The sequence below is a fragment of the Mya arenaria genome, chromosome 5, assembly GCF_026914265.1.
Source record: "Mya arenaria isolate MELC-2E11 chromosome 5, ASM2691426v1".
NCBI lineage: Eukaryota > Metazoa > Mollusca > Bivalvia > Myida > Myidae > Mya > Mya arenaria.
In genome coordinates this window covers 29127606-29149733 of record NC_069126.1, presented here as the reverse complement: position 1 = coordinate 29149733, position 22128 = coordinate 29127606, and the positions used below count along the sequence as shown (strand labels likewise).

The 22128-nt window shown below is 36.6% G+C and overlaps 1 protein-coding gene across 1 annotated transcript in view; it reads left to right on the top strand.

The window, feature by feature from the left end:
• Positions 1 to 22128, top strand: part of LOC128233934 (uncharacterized) — a 54109-nt gene that overhangs the window by 24570 nt on the left and 7411 nt on the right. Inside the window, exons 14-30 of the mRNA XM_052947823.1 lie at positions 396 to 488; positions 965 to 1199; positions 1758 to 1942; positions 2217 to 3359; positions 3649 to 3762; positions 4135 to 4208; positions 5221 to 5363; positions 7033 to 7124; positions 8441 to 8578; positions 9382 to 9540; positions 9923 to 10043; positions 10612 to 10690; positions 11358 to 18628; positions 18958 to 19074; positions 19715 to 19804; positions 20671 to 20745; positions 21450 to 21583. Of these exons, the coding sequence (XP_052803783.1) occupies positions 396 to 488; positions 965 to 1199; positions 1758 to 1942; positions 2217 to 3359; positions 3649 to 3762; positions 4135 to 4208; positions 5221 to 5363; positions 7033 to 7124; positions 8441 to 8578; positions 9382 to 9540; positions 9923 to 10043; positions 10612 to 10690; positions 11358 to 18628; positions 18958 to 19074; positions 19715 to 19804; positions 20671 to 20745; positions 21450 to 21583 (10263 nt within the window). The remainder of the gene's footprint in view (positions 1 to 395; positions 489 to 964; positions 1200 to 1757; positions 1943 to 2216; positions 3360 to 3648; positions 3763 to 4134; positions 4209 to 5220; positions 5364 to 7032; positions 7125 to 8440; positions 8579 to 9381; positions 9541 to 9922; positions 10044 to 10611; positions 10691 to 11357; positions 18629 to 18957; positions 19075 to 19714; positions 19805 to 20670; positions 20746 to 21449; positions 21584 to 22128) is intronic.

Genomic DNA, 22128 nt, shown 5'->3' with positions numbered 1-22128 from the left:
AGGCTCCAGGGACCATTCTGTTAATCATGTACGAATCAAATTGAAGCCAGGAGAGTTCTAAAACAGGCTTCTAAAAGCTTCGGTTATAAGGGTGTTGCCCCTTTTAACCCCCATTGAGGGCTTTTAATGGCTCCCAAACCCCTCACCAAAATGGTTTCAGCTCTTTCAGCTGCCTGGTCAATCACACCCCTGAATGTTTGTGTATGCTAGAATATTGAATGTTGATTAAGAGTAACATGTTACAAAGGCTTGAAAAAGTGGTTGTCTGGTTAAAAGATTGTGCATCGATTGTCAATTATATAGGTTTATCATATTTATTACACAGTACCTACATGAATATTTTTCAGAAATATGCAGTAATCAGAGTACAGTTACTCATAGTTTCTCTGTTTCAGTTGTTGCAATGTGATAAATGCCAGAACACCTACCACCCCGGATGTCTTGGGCCCAACTACCCCACCAAACCCTCAAAACGGAAAAATATCTGGGTAAGTCATTTCTTTTGCAAGCTAGTGCATACCGTACTTACTATAAATGACAATAATGAACTTTCCATGGATGAAAAACAGTTTTCTAGAAATTGAAGTATGAGATCATGGTACATTAAGATACATGAGGTTTTCTGGTTAGCGCACTGGCTTCACACCAAGGCGCATGTTGTTTCTCCAGCTTCTCCAGTTTTCCCCTCAACACAAGACCCTCTTACACAACATCGTGCTAACAAGAGTGACTTGTATAAGTACTCATAATTTTTTTCACAACCATCATAAAATAAAGTTTAAACTAAGATACTTGAAGAATTCTGAATTCTTTTGGGAAATTTCAACTCTGTTCATTATATTATTAATTAAATGAATTGTGTGTAAACACTCTTATTGTCTGAGAATTAAATATATGTATCTAAGGACATTTAGTGTGGACTGATTGTTTATGAAATGGAAGAATGTTTAAATATCTTTGTCAGATTTGCACCAAATGCGTGAAATGCAAGAGTTGCGGAGCAACGACACCTGGGTCAGCGGCAGGTGCCACGTGGACGTACGATTTCTCACTGTGTAACGAGTGCGGAAAGCTCATGGACAAGGGAAACTTCTGTCCCATCTGCAAGAAGTGCTACTCTGACGATGACTGGGAATCAAAGATGATACAGTGTAATATGTGCGAGAGCTGGGTGCATTCCAAGTGCGAGGGGCTAACTGGTAGGGGCTCATTACACATATAATATTGTTATATATCCGGAAATAATAATTTTTAAAATTTATCAAATGTTTTGCACACTTGATTGTCCTCATTTTTGTTCGGGTTCACATACTTAGACAGTTTTAATATTATTATTCGAGTGATGTTTTAGGCATGTAACCAAAAACAGTGGTTGAAATTACATACCGGTATATACTGTATTTCAATGGTTAATCTCTCTAGGCTGTCAGGTTAGCTCACAGGCTCCTCACCAAGGTGTCTAGGGTTTGATTCCCAGCCTGAGTGCATGTGAGTTTGGTTTGTGGTCAGCAAGCCGTACCAGTGGGTTTCCTATGGGTATTCCGGTTCCCCCCACAACACAAGACAGCACTCTCGCATTAAATCATGCCAACGAGAGTGATTAATATAATGTTGTAATAATATGTTCGCAATTTTTGGAAAATAAATAATTTCAAACTAATGGTTAATCTGTTTTTCCAGATGAGATGTATGAAATCCTATCCTACCTTCCTGAAAAATAAAATAATTTCAAACTAATGGTTAATCTCATTTACCAGATGAGATGTACGAAATCCTATCCTACCTTCCTGAAGATCTCTCGTTCTACTGTCGGAAGTGTTTTCCTGTGGGATGTCCCGAGTGGGAAAGTACGCTAAAGCGGGAACTTTCCCGGGGGCTGGAGAATATACTACAGACTCTCATACTTGCCAAGTCTGCCCAGTTTCTGCTTAAACATGAGAAGGTATGTATATTTTATTAGACATTGGGTTTACACAATTTGCGGGGCCTTGGCCCCTTTCACATCAAGGTGAGGAAAAAAAACACTGCTTAGAAAAAATGGATTTATTTCGGTCAATTTCATTTTGGAGTTCTGTTTCATTGTTAAACGAATATAGGAATTTGATTTTGTTATTTCACACTTAGGTATATTCATATGCAAGTGGTATTTCTTATAGTTCCAAAAAACTATATTTAGAACTTTGAACTAAGATAACATAAAGAAAACCGCTTTTCAGAAGAAATCACCACCAAAAGAAATCCTTGCAGAAGTCGAACCACAAGATTCTTCTGTAAATCTTGTGAGACGAAATCTTACTGACATTGGAAGTGACATCATTGTTGAAAAGTGCAATAAAGACATTGAATCAAAGGATGACTCTGGAAATGGCAAACACAAATCTAAAGATGATATAGAAACTGACAAATTTGATTCCAAAGATAACTGTGAAAATGGCAAGCTTTTGACTGAGGGTGGGGGTAGCTTTGTTGATGTTGAGAAAGCTGATGTTGTTAATCAATGTGATAAGAATGAAACTGTGGATAAGGTAGAATCTGAAATTGATAAAGTTTGTCATGGGGCTCATGATTGTGAGAAGGAAAGTAATGTAAGAACTAATGATGAGAGGAATTTGGATATTGCTGCAAGTGAAAGTGTTGCTCAAACTACTGAGAACACTAAAACTAAAGTTAACAAGAATTCTGAATCCGGTGAAAATTGTGTGCAAGTCTGTGATAAAAGTGCTGGTGAAATTGCTGAAGGTAAAAGTGAAGATAAGAGAACTGATCAGGAAGAAATTATCTGTGATGTTGAAGAGAAGATGGACACTGAAGATGTGGGAGGTGAGTGTTTGAGTGATAAAATAGGCAGCTATGCAAATGACGAGAGTGAATCTCAGGGTGTTAATGATAAATCTGCAGATCTCAATGTTGATGTTAATGAGACTGAGTGTATGCAAGTAGACTGTGATAAGGATGAACTGAAAGTCGAAACTGAAGCTAGTGACAATCCAGGTGAAAAGATTGGAGCTGACTGTGATATGAAAGAGGATTTAAACGAAGATAAAGAAAACAGTACAGGAACTGTTCAATCAACTGAAAGTAATGTAGACAAAGCTGTGATTGATGGTGTTACTGAACTTAGTGATACAAAAACTGTTGAATGTAAACAAGGTGATGCAAAAGAAGCAGGAGATACAACTGCTACTGTTGATGGTACTGTTGATGGTAATGTTGTTTCAGCTAAGCCTCGTGTACAGTTTAATGTTGGTGAATATTTAGAAAAGAAGAAAGATATTGTGAAAGAAGAAGAGGAAGATATGGATCCCAAGGATTTGATGGAGGTTGTACAGAAAATGAAGGCAGGGGATTACAAGAGTGTGGTAAGTCAGATCATAGAATTAATTCTTTTGTTATGAAGATGAGTTATTGATATTTTTTTCAGATATATGTAGACAACTATTTCAAGTTTACCGGTATTTATATGTTTTATTAAGTTCTTGACAAGTTTAAAAGATTGATTTCTGCTCAGCTAGATAACCACCCATTGGCATACAGTCTAGTAAATTACCATATTTTGGGGTATTTACCGTATTAGGACTAATTTGCAAAAACATTGAATGTACTATAAATGCCTTTAAAATGCCATATTTATATATTCCATATTTGCAGGGGGTGTTTTGTGAGGACATTCTGCGGGTGATTCAGACATACCTGGATGAGGAGGATGAAAATAGAGCCTACAAGCGGAAGGCCACACAGACAGCTAGATCCGTATTTGTTAAGGTACCATGCCGATCAATTCTGTTAACTCAAGTGTCATTTTATGACCTTTTTCTTAAATGCTCAGTCCATATTTGTTAAGGTACCATGCAAAGTCAAAATGCAAAGTTCCTTTTACCCTTGTGTTATTTTTACAACACTTTTCAAAATTTATTCATGGTCATGTAGGGAATTTGTCAGGCAGCAATGTTTATATATTGGTCAATTTTATTTGTCAGACTAAATGTTTTTATAATTTTGAAATCCGGTTTGAATGAAATTCATGAAATAATGGTTATAAATGCGAGATAACCTATGTGTAAATAAACTAACCTTTAATTTATATGGGTATTTGAATATCTCCTTTATATGAATGTATGTATGTTTGTTTTCCAGCAAATTGAAAGGATCTTCCCCTGGTTCAATGTGAAGACCTGTCGACACTGGTACAGCAGCAAAAGTCTTCCAAAGTAAGTCTACTTAGCTACCTGGCTGACCCCACCTTCAATAGATCGGGTTAAAAAAATACTCACTAGACTATGATTACAGCTCTAACTCAGGGTGATGTAATCACATTATAGTCCATTTTTGGCAACCTAGGTACTTTCTTCCGTTACACTTTATACATATACAGTGGGAATATTGACTGACAAAATCTCATTTTAATGAATATGCATGAGGCAGAGGAGACAACTCTTTTCCAATGAAATAGCATTTTACAATTTGGTTCTCTTTAATAACCCTGTATTGTCGGTTGTCTTTAAAGGCCAGTGGTCTAAGCACCTCTCTTCATTTTTTTAGTAATAAGGCAACCTGTGTTCAATTTGATCTTTTGCCGGTTTACATTTACTTCCAAAAACGTTAGAATAAATTTTTGTGCATATTTCTGCAATGGACCAATGAGACTGCCTCAGTAATTATTTATAACAACATTTTCCTAACCAAATCACCCATGGTACACAACAAAGCGTAGCACAAGAGTGTATCTTTGGGTATCAGACCATGATTAAAGTCATGTTTGAGTAGATATAAAGAAAGAAATGAATGGTTTTAGAAATGCCAAATCACATTTCTCAATATTTTCATTAGTTGGGTTTCAAATGAATAGATTGTAGTTTTGTGTAAATAAAGCATAATTATTTCTTTCTTCCAAGCTATAAAGTGTTGGGGTCTACATGCTCAATGCTAGTGATGGTGTTATGATCGATTATAATCAAATAGTCTTTCATTTGTGACAAGCATCATCGACAATCGATTTTTATCAGATCATTATTATTTTACCTTAACACCATAAAATAACTAGTATTTTATCAGTTATTTGATGGCGAGCATGGTATGAATGTACAAAAATATAATTAATTGTTTTAATTTATTCTTCTGTCATTCCATATTTTGGGTTAAGTAAATTGTAAGTCATTGAAATGAACAAAAATAATATGTTTGTACCAGTATTTAGATAAAAAAAAACTTTTTCTTCATTAGGGGCATGCTACCTGACGCAACCCTGCCGCCCAATGACGACCACACCTACGCACAGTGGCTGGAGAGAATTGAGCCCCCTCGGTCCCCCCAACACTCACCTTACAAGAAAAAGGCCGCTACCCCTGTGAAGAGATACATACCAGGTTTGTATTGACCATAATTCTACTAGTGCCAAGCTTGCAGAAACTTCTACCTTGACCATAAACTGTTCAAGATATCTAAATTAATCTTGGTACACATGTTGCCAGAAACAGTATGCACATGAATAGCAAGGCCAATTACTCTGGTTTTAATAATTGTCAAGTTATGCCCCTTGTTTGCCTGAAGAAGAAAAAACAGATGAGCATTGGCATTCCCTTTGCGGTGCTTTATATGAATTTTAAGCAATAAGCAGAAATTCTAACATTTGAAATTTGGTAAAAGGTCTGTCTTTCAACAAACCTTTAATGCATTTTTAGCTCAACTATTCGAAGAATAGGTGGGCTATACTACTCCCACCGGCGTCGGTGTTGGCGTTGGCGTCCGGTTAAAGTTTTAGGGCAAGTTGGGATTTTCACTTATAAGTCCAATACCCTTCATTCAATTGACTTAATACTTCACACAGTTGTTCAGGGCCATCACATGATGAGGTTAGATAACTCCATATTATTCTTTACACAGATTGTGGCCCATGATTGACTATGGAACTTGGGTTAAAGTTTAAGGGCAGGTTGGGATATTTATTAATAACTTCTATACCCTTTGTTCAATTGACTTAATACTTCACACAGTTGTTCAGGACCATCACACAATGAGGTTACATAACCCCATATTATCCTTAATACAAGTTATGGCCCCTGATTGACTTAGGTTAAAGTTTTAGGGCAGGTTAAAGTTTTAGGGCAGGTTTAAGTTTTAGGGCAAGTTGGGATTTTCACTTAAAACTCCAATACCATTCATTCATTTGACTTAATACTTCACACAGTTGTTCAGAGCCATCACATAATGAGGTTAGATAACTCCATATTATCTTTTATAAAAATTGTGGCCGCTGATTAACTATAAGTTTTAGGGCAGGTTGGGATATTTATTAATTTCTTCTATACCCTTCATTCAATTGACTTAATACTTCACACAATTGTTCAGGACCATTACCCAATGAGGTTACATAACTCCATATCCTTAATACAAGTTATGGTCCCTGACTGACTTAGGTTAAAGTTTTAGGCATGTAAAAGTTAAGGGCAAGTTGGGATTTTAATAAAAAAAACTTCTATACCGTTCATTCAGTGCACTTAATAAAATGAAAAATTATTTACGACCATCTTACAACAAGAAACTTAACTCCATTTTAACTCTAAATACAAATTATGGCCCTTTTTTTGATTTTTTTTATTTCTTTTGAAAAGCATATTGGTATATTCTTAACCACATTTTCATAATGGGAAATCAAGTTATTTGAATAACTTGCGTCATTGTTCAGGCGGGTTGGTGGGAGGGCAGAATCAAAGTCACCTTATGTATGGAATAATTTTAGTTAGGTTTGGCATAAAGAGACCAAACTTTGTAATATTACATCGTTATTGTATTCACTTCTAAGTCAAAGTGGCGTAGTCGAGGGCGCTGTCTTACGACGGCTCTTGTCTAATATGCTTGTGCTGAATTAAACTGGTCGTTCGACTACCATGAATTTCCTTTTTATCTGACAGGACTTACTAAGGCTGATGCTCCAGATAAGAGGAATTTTGTGTTCCTGTCATTGGGTCAAAGAATTTCTTTTTGTAAGGCCTATTCTACATAGTTGTATATAAAATGTGAATTGTTTACCTGCAGATGATGAAGATCTTGAGCTGGGTCAGCTATTCGAGGGCGAGGACGAGAGACCGTGTATCTTTTGTCAGACATTCGGTGACCAGGACGGAAATGTAAGCGCCTCTGATATGAGTTTTTAGTGTGACAGAAATGTCTAACTTTCAAAGAAATATAACGCCGTTGACATGTTTTGTCCTAGCTTTGGTGTTGTTCACGTAGTGTTTTTTTTCCCTCACCATTCTGTGAATGTGCCTGGGCCTTTTTGATCACGAGAAATGCGTCATTTTGACTAAAATTTGGAATCAGAATTTTGCCCAGTAATGAACAAGAATAGACAAAAGATAAAAGAATGTGATTAAGTTTGTTTTGTTAAGAACACGCACATAAAAGAATTGTTAAAGCATTGGGAAAGGACCTGAATTTCTGCCCCATTTTGGTAAAAAAACACTGGCTATTGCAGTTCTTGGAAAGTTCAATGTTGGCTATATCTTACATATTCACATAAAACTTGGTACATTGGTTTACAATAACAATGTACATACAAAGTCCCATCTGTCTGGTTAAAATTGAGTTAAATAAGTTGTTAACTATTGTTGACTTAGAAACACTGAAGAATGCTGGCATTCACTTGCATTACTCAAGTTTCTTCTGTGTTTTAAATACTTGATGGTCCGTAGTGAAGATCATTTGTAAGTTCCTGACGTTATGTTTACTTAAAAAGTTGTTCTCATAAATGATGCCATCTTTTAAAAATACATGTATTATAATGCAAATATACGGGGAACCAGGCAATGTACTCCATGCTATTTTTGACATGGTAGACAAAATACCTTACATCTTAAAAATTATTAACATGATGGACAAAATATTCCACATAATTTTTCCACCTTAGGCAAAACATTTTTTGTCCCCATTTTTCACCAAAACAAAGTTTATATTGTAACATTTTAAATGTGTTTCTATACAAGGGGGCTGGCCAATGGCTGTTTGTGACCAGAAGGACTTGTGTAATGTCAAGGGTTCTCAATAAGATTTGGTAGAACTGTTTCAAAAAGTAAAGTAATTGACCAGCTAGTACTTAATCTTCTTAAAATTCACTTTTTTTCCTAGTTTGAACTGGTCCAATTGACATTTCAACCGTCAATTTTGGCTGGCAGCTTGTTATTTAGAACACTGATATCTGCTGTGTTTTGTGGTCTGCCAAGGTCTAGGAAAGTGCCAGTGAAGCATTACTGTAGAATCTTCAGAAAAGTGTGAAAATCTATGGAAGTAAATTAAATGATAATTCGTTGTATTGCGGCTAGTAGGACAATAAAGACTGGTGTAATTGTTTCTGTGTTTGGTGGTCAACAGACATTTAAGAGCACGCCAATGAAGCATAACTTGAAATCGGAGAAAGATTTAACTAAATGATAATTTGTAACTTCAGGAGGCTGGTCGGTTGTTGTATTGCGGCCAGGATGATTGGTGTCACGTCAACTGTGCTTTGTGGTCTGCGGAGGTTTATGAAGATGCTGATGGAGCTTTATTAAACCTTCCGGAGGCCTTTAGCAGGGGAAAACAACTGGTAGGTGGAAGATTTGGTGAAATGCTTTTTAGTGCTAATTTAAGTTCGGTCCACTGAATGCTGTTAACAGAAGAGTGTAAGGCCTATACCAGTAAAACATATACCCCCCAGGGGGGGGGGGGGGGGCAATTATTTATATAGTATATGGGTGGGTGTCTTTTTTCGCTTGTTTGGACTCTGAAAGGGTAAATTTGCTTCTGTAGGGGGGATGGTATATTTGAAAGTGCCTTCCCCAAGGGGGTTATATCTTTAAATGGTAAAGCCCTTAGTAAAAAGTGAGAGACTGCTGTAATTTTGTAGAAGTCTGTGTGCCAAAGTCTTGAAAGAGATTAAACTTCACACCATATATTCCAGAGACAAAAACAAATTCATTGAAGTTCTATCTGGCTCATTCATACTGACAAAAAACATACACAAATTAAGTGGAAATTTTCTTTATAATCATGGCCTGTTTAATGACCATCTTCATACCCTGTTCTAGATTTTTTCAGCATGGTAGCTTTCTTGTGGCTGCAAGTCTCAACTAATAACTGTATTTTGCGTCATATGTGCCAAAAACATTGAATGTAACATTCGTATCTACAAGTCCAGATAAAAAAGTATGTTATATTTTTAGCATTGAGTTGTATGCAACAAAAACTGCGCCACTGGGGTGCAACATTTGTGGTTGCAAGTCCAACTTACACCCGTTTGTTACATTTTCAGCATTGCAATGTATGCAACACAAAGAGCAGAGCCACTGCGGGGTGTATCAAACTTAGCTGCAAGTCCAACTATTAATTAACAATGTGCTATTTTTTCAGCGTTGTGATGTATGCAACAAAAATGGCGCCACTGTGGGGTGTAACACTCGTGGCTGCAAGTCCAACTACCACTTCATGTGTGCGAGACGCTGGGAGTGTCGATTGCAGGAAGATAAGAAGGTCTTCTGTAAGGCACATCGCTTCAACATAGATGGAGAGGTAGGGGAAAATTCACAAGTCTGAAAGTTTTAATGGTTTCATTCTAAGGATGGCTAAATTTGTGGAATACAATTCAAAGGAATAATGTCATTTTACGATATTAAGTCCAGCCCTGAGAATCTCTTTTTACAATTTTATGTCTAAATTGATGTTTATAAATGATAAATTTTTGATCGCTCAGGTCACAATTAAAGTTTTTTGTTTTGTGTCATTTTTCTCCGTACATGTTCATTTGAATACTAGATTATGAAATTTGTGTGTACAATTTATGTCATTAATTACCTCATGCTTGCGTAGAAATCTTGTAAATAAAGAGAAAAAAGTAATGTTTATTCTGTTGTTCATTTAAGCATTTCAACAATACAATGAAATTTTGTTGCAGTTGCTGCCAAGTGACAAATTCAACGTCATACGGCGAGTATACGTGAACGTTGCAAGTATCCGGACTACCAAGAAGAAATGGTCCAAAGGTCTTCATGTGGCCGACATCAATGTCTTATTTGGTATTAAAGACTAATTCCATGCAGTTGATAAATGTGCTTATAAGAAAGATTTATGTTAAGTTTACACCAAGCAGTTAATGATAATGATTTTAACGCCTGGAATTTGACACAAATATGACGTAGGACTGACATAAGGTTTTATTTTTGGTCCCTTACCACTTTAATTGGCTCAGGCATATGGTGTGCATTGCCGAAAGATGTTAGCTCTGGAGCACTTTTTAATAGGACCACAGCAGAACTTTACTGATTTGATCAATGGTGAGCTTTTTTTAAGGTCTTTGAATTTGGTTATCCAATAAATAAGAGCAGGAAAGATTAGAGAGAGCCCAAAATTATATGCAGATTAGAGAGAGCTCAAAATAAGATGCAGATTAGAGAGCCCAAGATTCGATGCGGATAAGCGATAGCCCAAAATTAGATGCAGATAAGAGAGAGCGCTCCCTTTTCAACATACTGCAACATAGGATATGTTCTTAGAGCTCTTGAGATCTAATAGCTCTTCAATGCACCTAAGGTATCATATTTGAATACTTCAAAAACTGAATGGATTGTTGATTGTTCATTACAGGATCATGTTGTGTGGAGAGTTTGGGACGCCTTACAGATCTATCCGACAAGCCAAAATATCTCCAGCCTGTGGACTTCTTGTAAGTTTTGTTTGTTTTTACAATGATGGGATCGATAGTTGAAGTGATTCTGAGTGATGTTAAGTAAATACTGTGAAATCATTTATATTCATGTGCTTGATATTTGGAGGTTTTTGTAAAAGGACAATTTCGTGGGTACTTAAATTCGTGGATTTTCATTTTTTTAAGGAAAAAAAATCGAAACTGTGAATACATGTATATCCTTTTACATAGACAGTATAATTTCAGAAATAAACGTCAAAATTTTGTTGGGATCTTGAACTCTTGGATAAGCCAACCCACAAAATCCATGAAAATTAATGTCCCATGAATATTTATGATTTCACAGTAATCCTATAGAACTTATACACTTTCATTCCGCAATGGAAATATAGCCTTCTTAATTGATAAGCATTGTATTTAATGTTGTGTAAGCTCTGTTCATTATGGACTATTGATTGAAGTATTTTTTGAGCTGATATTGTTGGTTAAATTCTTGGTTAAGAATGGAGAAAAAATGTTTCAATAACAACATTATATCAAAGGACTTAGAAACCGTTTTCACAATCATCTTGATTTATATGGTACGAGCACCATTGACAAAAGTTTTTCAATAATTTTATAATTGATACAATGTTAAAGTTGATTTGCATAAGTGTAAAATGCATTCTCTCTGATATCATTTCAGATCTACCAGATTGTACTGGAGCACAAAGGACGCTCGAAGGCGATGTATGTACACCTGTAGAATCATTGAGGTTCGACCGGACATGCTCAAATTCCCCGCAATCTCATTACCAGACATGAGAATAGTCCATGATCCAAAGCATCCCGAATTTGTCCCGTTGGAAAAGCTAGATCTCTCTAGTTATGGTATCAATCTTCATACAGGACATAAGAGTCTTCAACGAGCATCTGTGATCGAGATAGACGATTTTGAAGATCCTGTCGTTGATCTGACAGGGGTCACTGATAAAGAAAGAAATTATTCGGGTTCAAGTCGTACTTTGTCAGCAGATGAAACTGGTGACATGACATATGGACCAAGTATGGATTACAACTCCTCAAGATTAACAGCTAATGACAGCCAGCTCTCATTGGGTACAGGCACTTTTGGTGGATCTCTTATACAACGCAGGGCAAGTATGAGTTCTGTGCAACCTACTGGTGGGCCCACTGCCGAATCTCAAAAACTGAATGCTTCCTGGCCAAGAAGTAACACAAGTAAAGCAACAATGCCATCAAACAAACTTGATAGTCCGCATTTGAGTTTCCTATCTCCAAAAACTCTAAAGTTACTGAACTTAGATCCAAGTAAATATGTTCGGCCAAGAACTAATTCTGAGAGTAATTTGGCCAAGCCTCCTGTGAAAGTCGATGTACCAGTTAACAATAACATGGGTCTTCTGCAGATTGCCAACAGATTAAATGATGCAGCAGCTAAATGTAGCAAGAAAAGTGGAGAAGATCGATCTTCAAGATCACCTTCAGTTGAAAGATGCTCCTCTCAAATGGCGAGTGGGCCTTTTTCACCCATTGAGCCAGTGAGAAGTGAAAGGTCCAAATCTGTCGAACGAGGTAGCATAGTTCAAACAAATGTTGGATCTTATCCAAATTCGAGTGGTGGTGGATTTTCTATGCTAAAATGGAAAAACTTGCCAAGTCGACCGTTTTCACCCCCAGTTAGAATGGTAGCCAGGTCTAGATCTCTTTCTGTTGAAAAAGAGAAACTTTTGTTAAAAACCTCTGCTGACAATAACATAGAATTAGTGAAAAATATTGATGGCGACCAACAGAGTAAAACCGTAGAGTCAACTGAACCTTTTTTGCCACCAAACTTAAATTCAAATTCGCCATTAGCTGTAAGAAGAGGAAGATCTGTTTCAGATCCAATTTCATCAACACCAAAACCTGTGGGATTCTCATCTCCAGTTGTTGAAAAAAGTCAGAGGGACGAAGAAGTGAAGAAAGTTTTGATATCTGACACAAGTGAGGCTGAAGAAAGTATGGATCTAACAGATGATATAAACACTGGAAATGAATGTGGAACTGCAGTTGCTACTGAATCTGATGTAGGTGTGCTTGATACTGATACAGCTGACGCAACTGTTTCAACAGTCAATAAAGACAATGATTCATTGAACTCAATTGAGACAGCAACTGAAAGTTTGTCAAGACCTGTAACTGAAAATTCACTTTCAGAAGCATATGATGGTGAGAGCGAAGGTTTCGGTCCAAATGTTACTGAAAGTGATTTGTCAGAAAATATTACTTCCCAAAATGACACTGTTGAGGGTGAAATGACTGAGGAAGAAAATGAAAATTCTGTGACAGACACAACAGCAGATTGTTCTGAAACAATTGTAGTTATGACTGATAGTGGGGAGATGTTAAGTGAAGAAGAGGCTATACGAATTGTACAAGAGGTTATGGCAAGTGGAACTGATGTTGCAGAAGATAATGGTGGTGGTGTTTTATCTAATGTTGAAAACAATGAGTATGATGTTGATAACAATGATGACTTGATTAACACAAAGAATGACAATAATGAAGAACAAAATATTTCTGATGATAAAAATCAAAACTGTGAACAGAGTGAAGGTACAGAGAGTGGATTCATTCAAAATCCAAACATACAAAACATAACAAATGATTCTTGTGAACTGACACGGAAAACTTCAAGCCCATTTATTCCTCAGATCGTTGAATCAGGCAGTACACCTGATCTTGAAAGTAACTTTAGTCATGGTGCTAGGGGTATATCAATAAAGAAGAGGTTTTTATCTGCAAATGAAAAGACTGAACTTACAGAAAACTTAACTGAAATTGAGGCTAAATTGGGAATAGGCAGTAATAATGATGAAAATCTTCAAAAAGAAAAAGATGAAATAAATGTTGAAGTTGATGAGAAATTGAAAGGTGATGAAGATGAATCAAATGAGCATGACAGTGAAAAGGTTGTCTTTGAGATAGGTGAAGATGATGAAGAACAGGTCGAAGAAATAGATGACAATAAAGACAAACAAATTAGTTGTCAGTTGGAAGAAGACATAAAAGATGATAATAATATGGAAGTCATTGCCATTGATGTGGATAGGAGCAATAATGATAGCCCTGAAATGGAAGTATTAGCTGTGGATCCAGAATCTGATAGCGAAAGTGATGTCATGGATATTACAGAATCTGTTTTAAAAGCTACAGGAAATGGGAATGAGATTGTTGAATTAGATTGTGAAGAGGAAAAAGAAATAATAAAATTAGATCAGGATGGAATAGAAGGCAAATTAGACATCAGTAACAAAGTTGATGAATCAATTGAGAAAATAACTAATGACAACTTAAACAAAGATGAAGTTGACGGTGATAGAACAACAAATGGAATAGAATTGATAAATGAAAGAAGTAGAAGTCCAGCGATAGAAAGGGATGTAATATTAAAGTCAGAAATGGATTGCATCCCGAGGTCTGGACTAACATCTGTTATAACTTACAGCTTAAAAGAAAAATTAGATAAAGAAGGCAAAGATATAGGTTCCAGGGGTATTGGAAGATCGCCTGTGACGATGATACCTTATCCTGTGAGAAAGGGGCTTACAAGTCCTTTAAGGTACAGAATTGGGGGCGAAGAAAATTCTGAAGGAGATTGTATAATGGAGTCATCAGTTATGATTAGTTTGGAGGAAGAACAGCGAGCAATGATGGAATTGCCCGTTCTAGATCCCATTTCTAAGAGGATCAAGGAAGAAAGCATTGCTAAGAGTTGCCCAGGAGAAAAGGGTCCATTTAAATGTGAAAAGTGTAAAAGAGAGTATAGGACTGAAATAAGTTATCAGGTACATACTGATAACTGTAACTTCTGCATTAGTTCTAGTGATGATGATAATGAAGATTCCATGGATGATAAAAATGAAACAAGAGAAAGGAGAATAACACGGTCATCGAAAAGAACAGATAGTATAGAAATGGAAAGTTCAGAAGGAGATAAAGAACAATTAGTTGCACATGAAACTGGTGAATGTGCTAGAACAACTTTAAGGAAGAACACATTGAATCAAAGATTGGCTAAAGAAGCGGATAAGGCAAGAGGAAAGAATGATGACGTCCGTAGTCCAACTAGAAGTGGAAGACAGTCTTTGAATAGAGTTTGTGAAGATGATAATCATAAGAATGATACTGTTGATGGGGATGTTAAGAATTCTGAGGATAAGGGTGGGCGATCATCACAAAGGGGTAGACGAAACTCAAAACCAGACATTGGAAATTCTGGTAAGAGTTCTGGTCTTATTGAAAAGGGGACTAACTCGAGGATGAACTCGCCGGAAAGTAATTCAAGAATGACTTCCCCTAGTTTGTCTGAAACTGGTTCGGATGCTGGAAAGAGAGGAAGGGGGCGACCAAGGAAAAGTAATGTTAGTGAAGATAATGTAAAAGATAAAACTGATGAGGCAGATGAGGAAACTGGTTCTGATGGTAAAAAGAAGGGAAGAGGAAGGCCTAAGAAAATTACTGCTAATGAGGAAACTTCCGTACAGAAGACTAATAGTGATTCAGATGATGATGAATCAAAAGTTACATCTAGGAGCACTAGAAGTAAATCTAGGAAAAGCGACATTGGTGATTCTGGAGAGGATGTTGAATTAAGAGGTGGAAAAAGAATTCAAAGAAAACTTGCCAGAAGCAATTCCCAAGATTCCCAGCCAGATTTTGATGCTGAACTTAGAATGAAATTAGAAAGAGAAAGATTACTTCTAGCTGAGATGGTGAACAGAAAAAGACATTTGTCAAGTCAGAGTGTAACAGAATCAACATTCCTGGATGAAGACACACCTCAAGTTAAAAAGAGGCATGTACAAGAGTTGAATGCTGAAAATAATGCAGATCATGGTCTTATATCAACACCAAAGCCAGCAGAGAAAGCAAGAAAGAAAAGAAGAAGGGGTAGACCTAAGAAAGATACAAGTCAACAAGACAAGCAAGCAAATATGGAGGTTATAAATCTGGACAGTTCAAGTGATGAGGAAGATGAGTATTTGGATCCAGTAAGTGGTTTGATAGTTGATAAGAAAACTGGGCAAGCAAGAAGCCCAACAGTTCACAGAGAGGAAAATACTGATGTAACTGAGCCAGTTGAAAATATTGATGTTGATAATAAAGATATGGTTGATGGTTGTAAGGATTCAGCTATGGTTGAAGGTTCTTCAGAACCACAGGAGACAAGAGAAAAGAGTGTTGAGAAGAAATTGGAAACAGAAGATGCAGCTAATGGTAAGAAACCTGAATTTGAACAAGAGAAATCAAACACTTCTAAAGTTAGAATAAATTCAGATGATAATGTAGACACAAACAAATCAAACCATTCTGAAAGTAAACAAGTAGCTGATTTTGATACTTGCATTAGAAAGGCTGACACTGAGAATGAAAAGAAGGTTGAAGCTAATACAGTTAAGGGAAGTATGGAAACAAGAGAAGAAGTTGAAACATGTAAATCTAGCAATGATATCTGTGACAACAAGATGGAAACAAATGATAGCCGAGACTCAGAAAAGCAGCTTTGTGCAAAGATCTCAATTGATAAAAATGATGATTTAACCACCATTAAAGATGTTAAAAACCAATCAACTGAAAAAGCTGATAAACCTGTCGCGAAAGATAATAAAAACCCATCCACTTACAAAGATAGTAAGGTTACCACTAAAGATAATAAAAATCAATCCTTTCAAGATTTCAAAGAAGATGAAAAGAAAAAAATGCCAGGTCTTCCGCAAGCTGTTCTGAAATTGCTTAAAGAAGGCCATAAAGTTGTGATAAAAAATCCAAAAACTGGGAAAAACTTCATGTGGCAGAAAACCGAAACTGGTTACATTGGAAAACCATTTGACAAAGAATTGCCTGAGATAAAGAAAAAAAATGCAAGTGATGATAATAGCGGTACAAACACTGGTACTTTAGTCGAAACCAAGAAGGCAGTCAGTGTTGGTAAATCTTATAAAACAAAAATGGTTAGTGAAGAAACCCAAAGAACTAAGCTAAAGCTGCAGGCAGCTATTAATGAAAAGACTCTTACCGCTTCTAAATTACTTTTTGGAAAGAAAAATGAGCCTCAAAATGTAAAAGCAACAACACTTGGTGGCCAAATGAATGAGACACAAATACAGAAGCCAGAATTTGTAGCTAAAAAGATTCAAGATGCATTGTTCAGTCGGAACTCAATGAATGTGGAGACTTCTAGGTTGGATAAAAATGTGTTTATCCGTACAGCATTGACATCAGATCAAATGGTTAAACCAGATCAGAAGATGATCATCCAGAGAAGGACTAAGTTGGTGGCTAACAATATTGAACATTTTGTTGAAAAACTATCACAAACATCATATAGTACTGCTCAATCTACTGGTCAAACTTCAGCAAGATCTTCAGAAATTCTATATGCAACTCCAATATCAAATAGTGGGGAACAGCAGTTTTCTGCAGAATATGTTGGTGGACTTCTAATATCTACACCTAAAAGTAAATACAATATTGAAACAATCAAACACAGGATTGAAAGTACAGCACCACTGGCGTCGCACGCCTTACAGAATACAATACAGCAAATCAGCAGTGCAAATGTTCTTCCAAACATATTACAAGGTTGTAATCAAAGTGTTGTTTCTATTGCTCCCAGTAATATGAATTCAACTTCAATGTTTTCATCTTCGCTGACTGGTTCATTAAATTTTACTCCGACTGGTTTTGGAAATCTTCAGTCTGGATTTAGTAATATTCAGACAGGTCTACCAAATTTTCAAACCACATTGCCTGCAATAGAGACTGGTTATATCAACATTCAGGCACCAATGCCAGCCTTTCAGACTGGTTTAAACTTCCAAGGGGTTCAGTCTGGTTTTACAGGTCTTCAAACTCAGACTGGTTTATTTCAAGGAAACATGCAGTCTGAAATGATTCAAGGGAATGTGCAACCCAGTCTAGTTCAGGGAAATATACAGACTGGTTTTATTCAAGGAAATTTGCCAACATTAGTTCAAAGCCAAACTGGTTACCAAGGTATGCAGCAGACTGGTTTTAATGCAAGTGGAGTGTCTTCAGTACAAATTGTAAACCAGTCAAATGTTCCAATTCATGTGAATACTACACCACAAGGAACGTTTCAATCCATTTCTCAAGTGCCTTTAGCTGTCAACATGGGAATGATGAATGTCCCTATGGCTTCATACCCTGCCAGCTCAGGGTCTTCATATCAAACTGGACTTGTATCACAGATTAGTCCAAATTACTGCAGCATTCAGCCAAATCTCTCTCTAAATGATGTTCATTCTTACACAGTGAAGGGCCCAGCATATTCCTGTGCTCTAACATCAAGTTCACTTGCATCAAATTCCTGCAGTCAGCAGATTGTGAATTCAGAGAGTAGCAGAAATTACAATGTACCAGCACCATTAACTATTTTGCAGAAAATTTCACAGAAAATTTCGCCAAAATCTTCACTTCAGACAACTCAGACGTCACAGAATTCTGTTCCGGTATTCAACCAGAATCAAAACCAGTCCATATGTACTGCTAGTTCATCATCGCAGAAAAGTCCACAATTGGTTAAACTTACCCACGGGGGAGGTTCAGTCAAATTTCATGACAAGTTCAACTCCTTCTTGAAGAAAAGAACTTCCTTAGTATCGAGAAAGTCTTATACATTGAAAGACCGAAAATCAAAGGTGCCTTTTGTAGAAGTAGAAAAAATGGGCATCGATCAGCGAACCAACGTTATTTCTGTGAAACTGTCAAATGAAACTACGCAGCAGCCGAAAAGGAAGACGGTATGGGGAAGTAACAAAGATTTGTTGAAGTTAAAAAAGAAGTTGTTGGGGGATATGAAGTTCACAAAAAAAGGTCCGAAAAAACGAGGTCGAAAGAAGAAACTGGATGCGGAGAATGTGGAGCCGAAGGGGATGAAGGGCAGTGCGAGTAAGTTACAATTAATCATCGATGAATGGAAATAGTTTTGATTGAAGTGTTTCATATTCACAATCAAAAATTAATGTTTTATGGCTAAAAGCGTTACTAAGGCTTTATGAAAAATAAGTTTATCGGTATAAAACATCCACTTTTGAATGTAAATAAGAAAAACTGCAATCTGATCTTTTGTCAGCTGTCTTATATCACTGGTTTTTGGATATTTACGCAAAAAAATTGGCTCATTCCAAGACAAAAAAAAAGCAGTAAATTTATGAGAGTGCAGCTTTAAACATTTATCAGTCATCCATCAAAGCGGTGTTTATTATCCTTGTTTCCAGACAAATCTATGCCTCTACACAGCCAGAGGGAGACTTCATCCCTGCCTGCCGCAGCTTTAGAAGAGGAAGTACACGATGTCCCCATGTCTGTCCTAGAGGAGAGGGGAGCAAATGGGGGTAGGTGGTGGTTTTCTCATATAATCCCACAAGGCTTCCATTAAATGTTTGAAAGTGAAAGTATATACTTCCTTACCATCAATATTGGAAGTTGGAACCTCAAAGCCTTTAACTTTGGAAATGATCTAAAAAATATGGAAGTTTTTTTTACTTTTATAGCATCAATTTTGTAAGTTATAGCCCACTCCAAGGGAGTAATATACTTCCAAACGTCCTTTAACAGAAGCCCTGACCCTAATGGTACCTTCTATTTTAAACTACTCTGCCTGTCCATGTCTGCCACAGCTGTCAAACAACATCCTACAAGTGACTAGGCAGCGCAAGGCTCCCCCATTCCAGTCATCTTAATAGACCAGTCCCTAAAAAAAAATGCATTTTTGTAAATTATGTTTTGTTTTATTTATATGATGAATATCTCACCATTCATTAAATGATGTTTCTGAGTGAACCATATACTGCTTAATCGATATTTTACTACATCATTTCCCAAAATGTTAGAAAAGGGAATTTTCCCTCAAACTGAAATAAAAATTTCCTCAAAAGGGCTAGGTTGTCTTTCCCCTAACTGGTTAAAAGGCCCTACTGTGAAAGGTGTAAATGCATATTCTTTCGATATGTTTACATTTCTCATATTTTGTAGGTGGTGATGTAGAGGGTCATAATCTAGGACATCTGGAGTTTGAGATCACCAGTGATGATGGCTACAGCTGGCGAGCTGACACACTTAATGGTTTGTGCTGAAATTACTGTCTCACTGTTTCATGAGAAATTAATTTTCAAATCTGCTTCCCTCGGGTCGCATATTCCACAACCAGGGGTCCTGAGCAAAAGTTTGAGAGTTCAAGCATTACTTTTCTGCTCATATTTAGGAATAATGTGTCTGCAGAAAATAATAATGAGCCTGGGGTGGTTTCGATATACCAATCCAATAGTTAAAGCATTACTTGGTGCTCATAATTTGAATAAAGTATCCTTTGGTGAAAAAAATGAAACTTGGGGGTCGTTTCAAAATCCGAGTGATCAAGAATTGCTTGGTGCTCATAATTAAGTCTGGGGCTGTTAATATAATTCTTATCCTTGGATATGACTCAGTCATTCCATTCATTCTATTGGCCAACTAGTTTTACTGTCCAATAAAAACACTGAGGTAATGATCTTAAATTTAAGTTAAACCTAAGTTGTTTTGATTATCTCCTGTGTGGATGCACAGAAAATCTCTGTTTCAACTTGAATTGTTAAACAAAAAATTGAGATGGTGAGAGAGTTTTCTGTTATACAACATTTATTAAATTGTGTGCTTGATATAATTGTAAGCATACTTACAACACAAATAATTCCAGTTGTTGGTGTATTCATGAATATATAGAATTAGCCATTTGTCTTCTCATAGACAATAAAAAAGAACTTTGAATATAAATGTATGCTAGGACTAAGGTTATGTGTGCAGCGCGTATTATTTATTAAAAAATTGTCCAATACCTAATATGTATAAAACACTGGTTGTATTTATTTAAAAAATATGTCCAATACTTAAATATAAAACACTGGTTGAATTTGACCGCTGAAGTTTTATGTTAAACTTAAAACATTTTCTAGGAGCATGGAAGCAGGTGACGGAAAAAGTTCAGGATGCCCGCACAGCCAGTAGACAGAAACACCTGTCTTATGCAGGTAAATTGTTGTAGTAATGGATTATATTAAGGGATTAAACAATGATCTAGTATTGTCTGAAATCAGTGTTTTGCTTTTGAAGTCAGCAAAAAAAAGTTCCGATTTTTAAAATTGATTACTGCATATAGCATATATTGGACAATAAAGAAATAATTTTGAGAATTGTTCAGGCATGCTCGTTCTTGTTTAGGTACATTCGTTTGTCAGATATCTAGTTAAAACTTATTTATTTTATGTTTGGGAAACAAGTTATTACAACATTGTAATTATCACTGTCAACGGCACGTTGTTAAGCGAGAAAGTGATCTTGTGTTGTGGGTGAAACCGGAGTACCCGGAGGAAAGCCACTTGTCCTTCTTGTTGAACACAATCCAAACTTGCGTACACCCAGGCCGGGAATCAAACCCAGGTCACTTAGGTGAGAAGCGCGTGTGCTTACCACTGCACTAACAGACAACAGTTAGTCAGTTATTTGCTTGACCGGGCTGTAACTAAGGCTTTGCATTGAGAAATATAAAAATAACTTAAACTCGGCACAGATGTTAATCATATAGCAGCATGTTGCGTACAAGAGCCATGATGGTAGACTACCTCAAAGGTTTAGGTCACACGTAAGAGATATAGAATAAAATTCTGGCTTGCTTACTGAAAAAAAAAACAGTATGCTTAACTATTGTATTGTAAAACTTTATGTACGATTTCAGGACTGTCTGGGGTCCATATGTTTGGCCTAGGTCATCCACAAGTCATTAATCTGGTAGAACAACTGTACGGGGCCAGCTACTGTCGCAGATACCATTTCAAATACCATAAACATGAGCTGGCAGAGAGGGAAATTGTAAGTCTTTGGTCTCATTTGTTAAAAGTTGTAGTAAATGTACAAAAGAACAAGGGTTCAACTTGGTAGAACAACTGTACGGGGCAAGCTGTTGCAGATACAGATTCAAATATCACAAACATGAGCTGGCAGAGAGGGAAATTGTAACTCTTGGCCATCATTTCTAAGTAGTTTTAGTAAATATACAAAAGAACAATTGGTCAGCTTGGTAAAACAACTGTACGGGGCCAGCTACTGTCGCAGATACAGATTCAAATATCACAAACATGAGCTGGCAGAGAGGGAAATTGTAAGTCTTGGGCATCATTTCTAAGTAGTTTTAGTAAATATACAAAAGAACAATTGGTCAGCTTGGTAGAACAACTGTACGGGGCCAGCTACTGTCGCAGATACAGATTCAAATATCACAAACATGAGCTGGCAGAGAGGGAAATTGTAAGTCTTGGGCATCATTTCTAAGTAGTTTTAGTAAATATACAGAAGAACAATTGGTCAGCTTGGTAGAACAACTGTACGGGGCCAGCTACTGTCGCAGATACAGATTC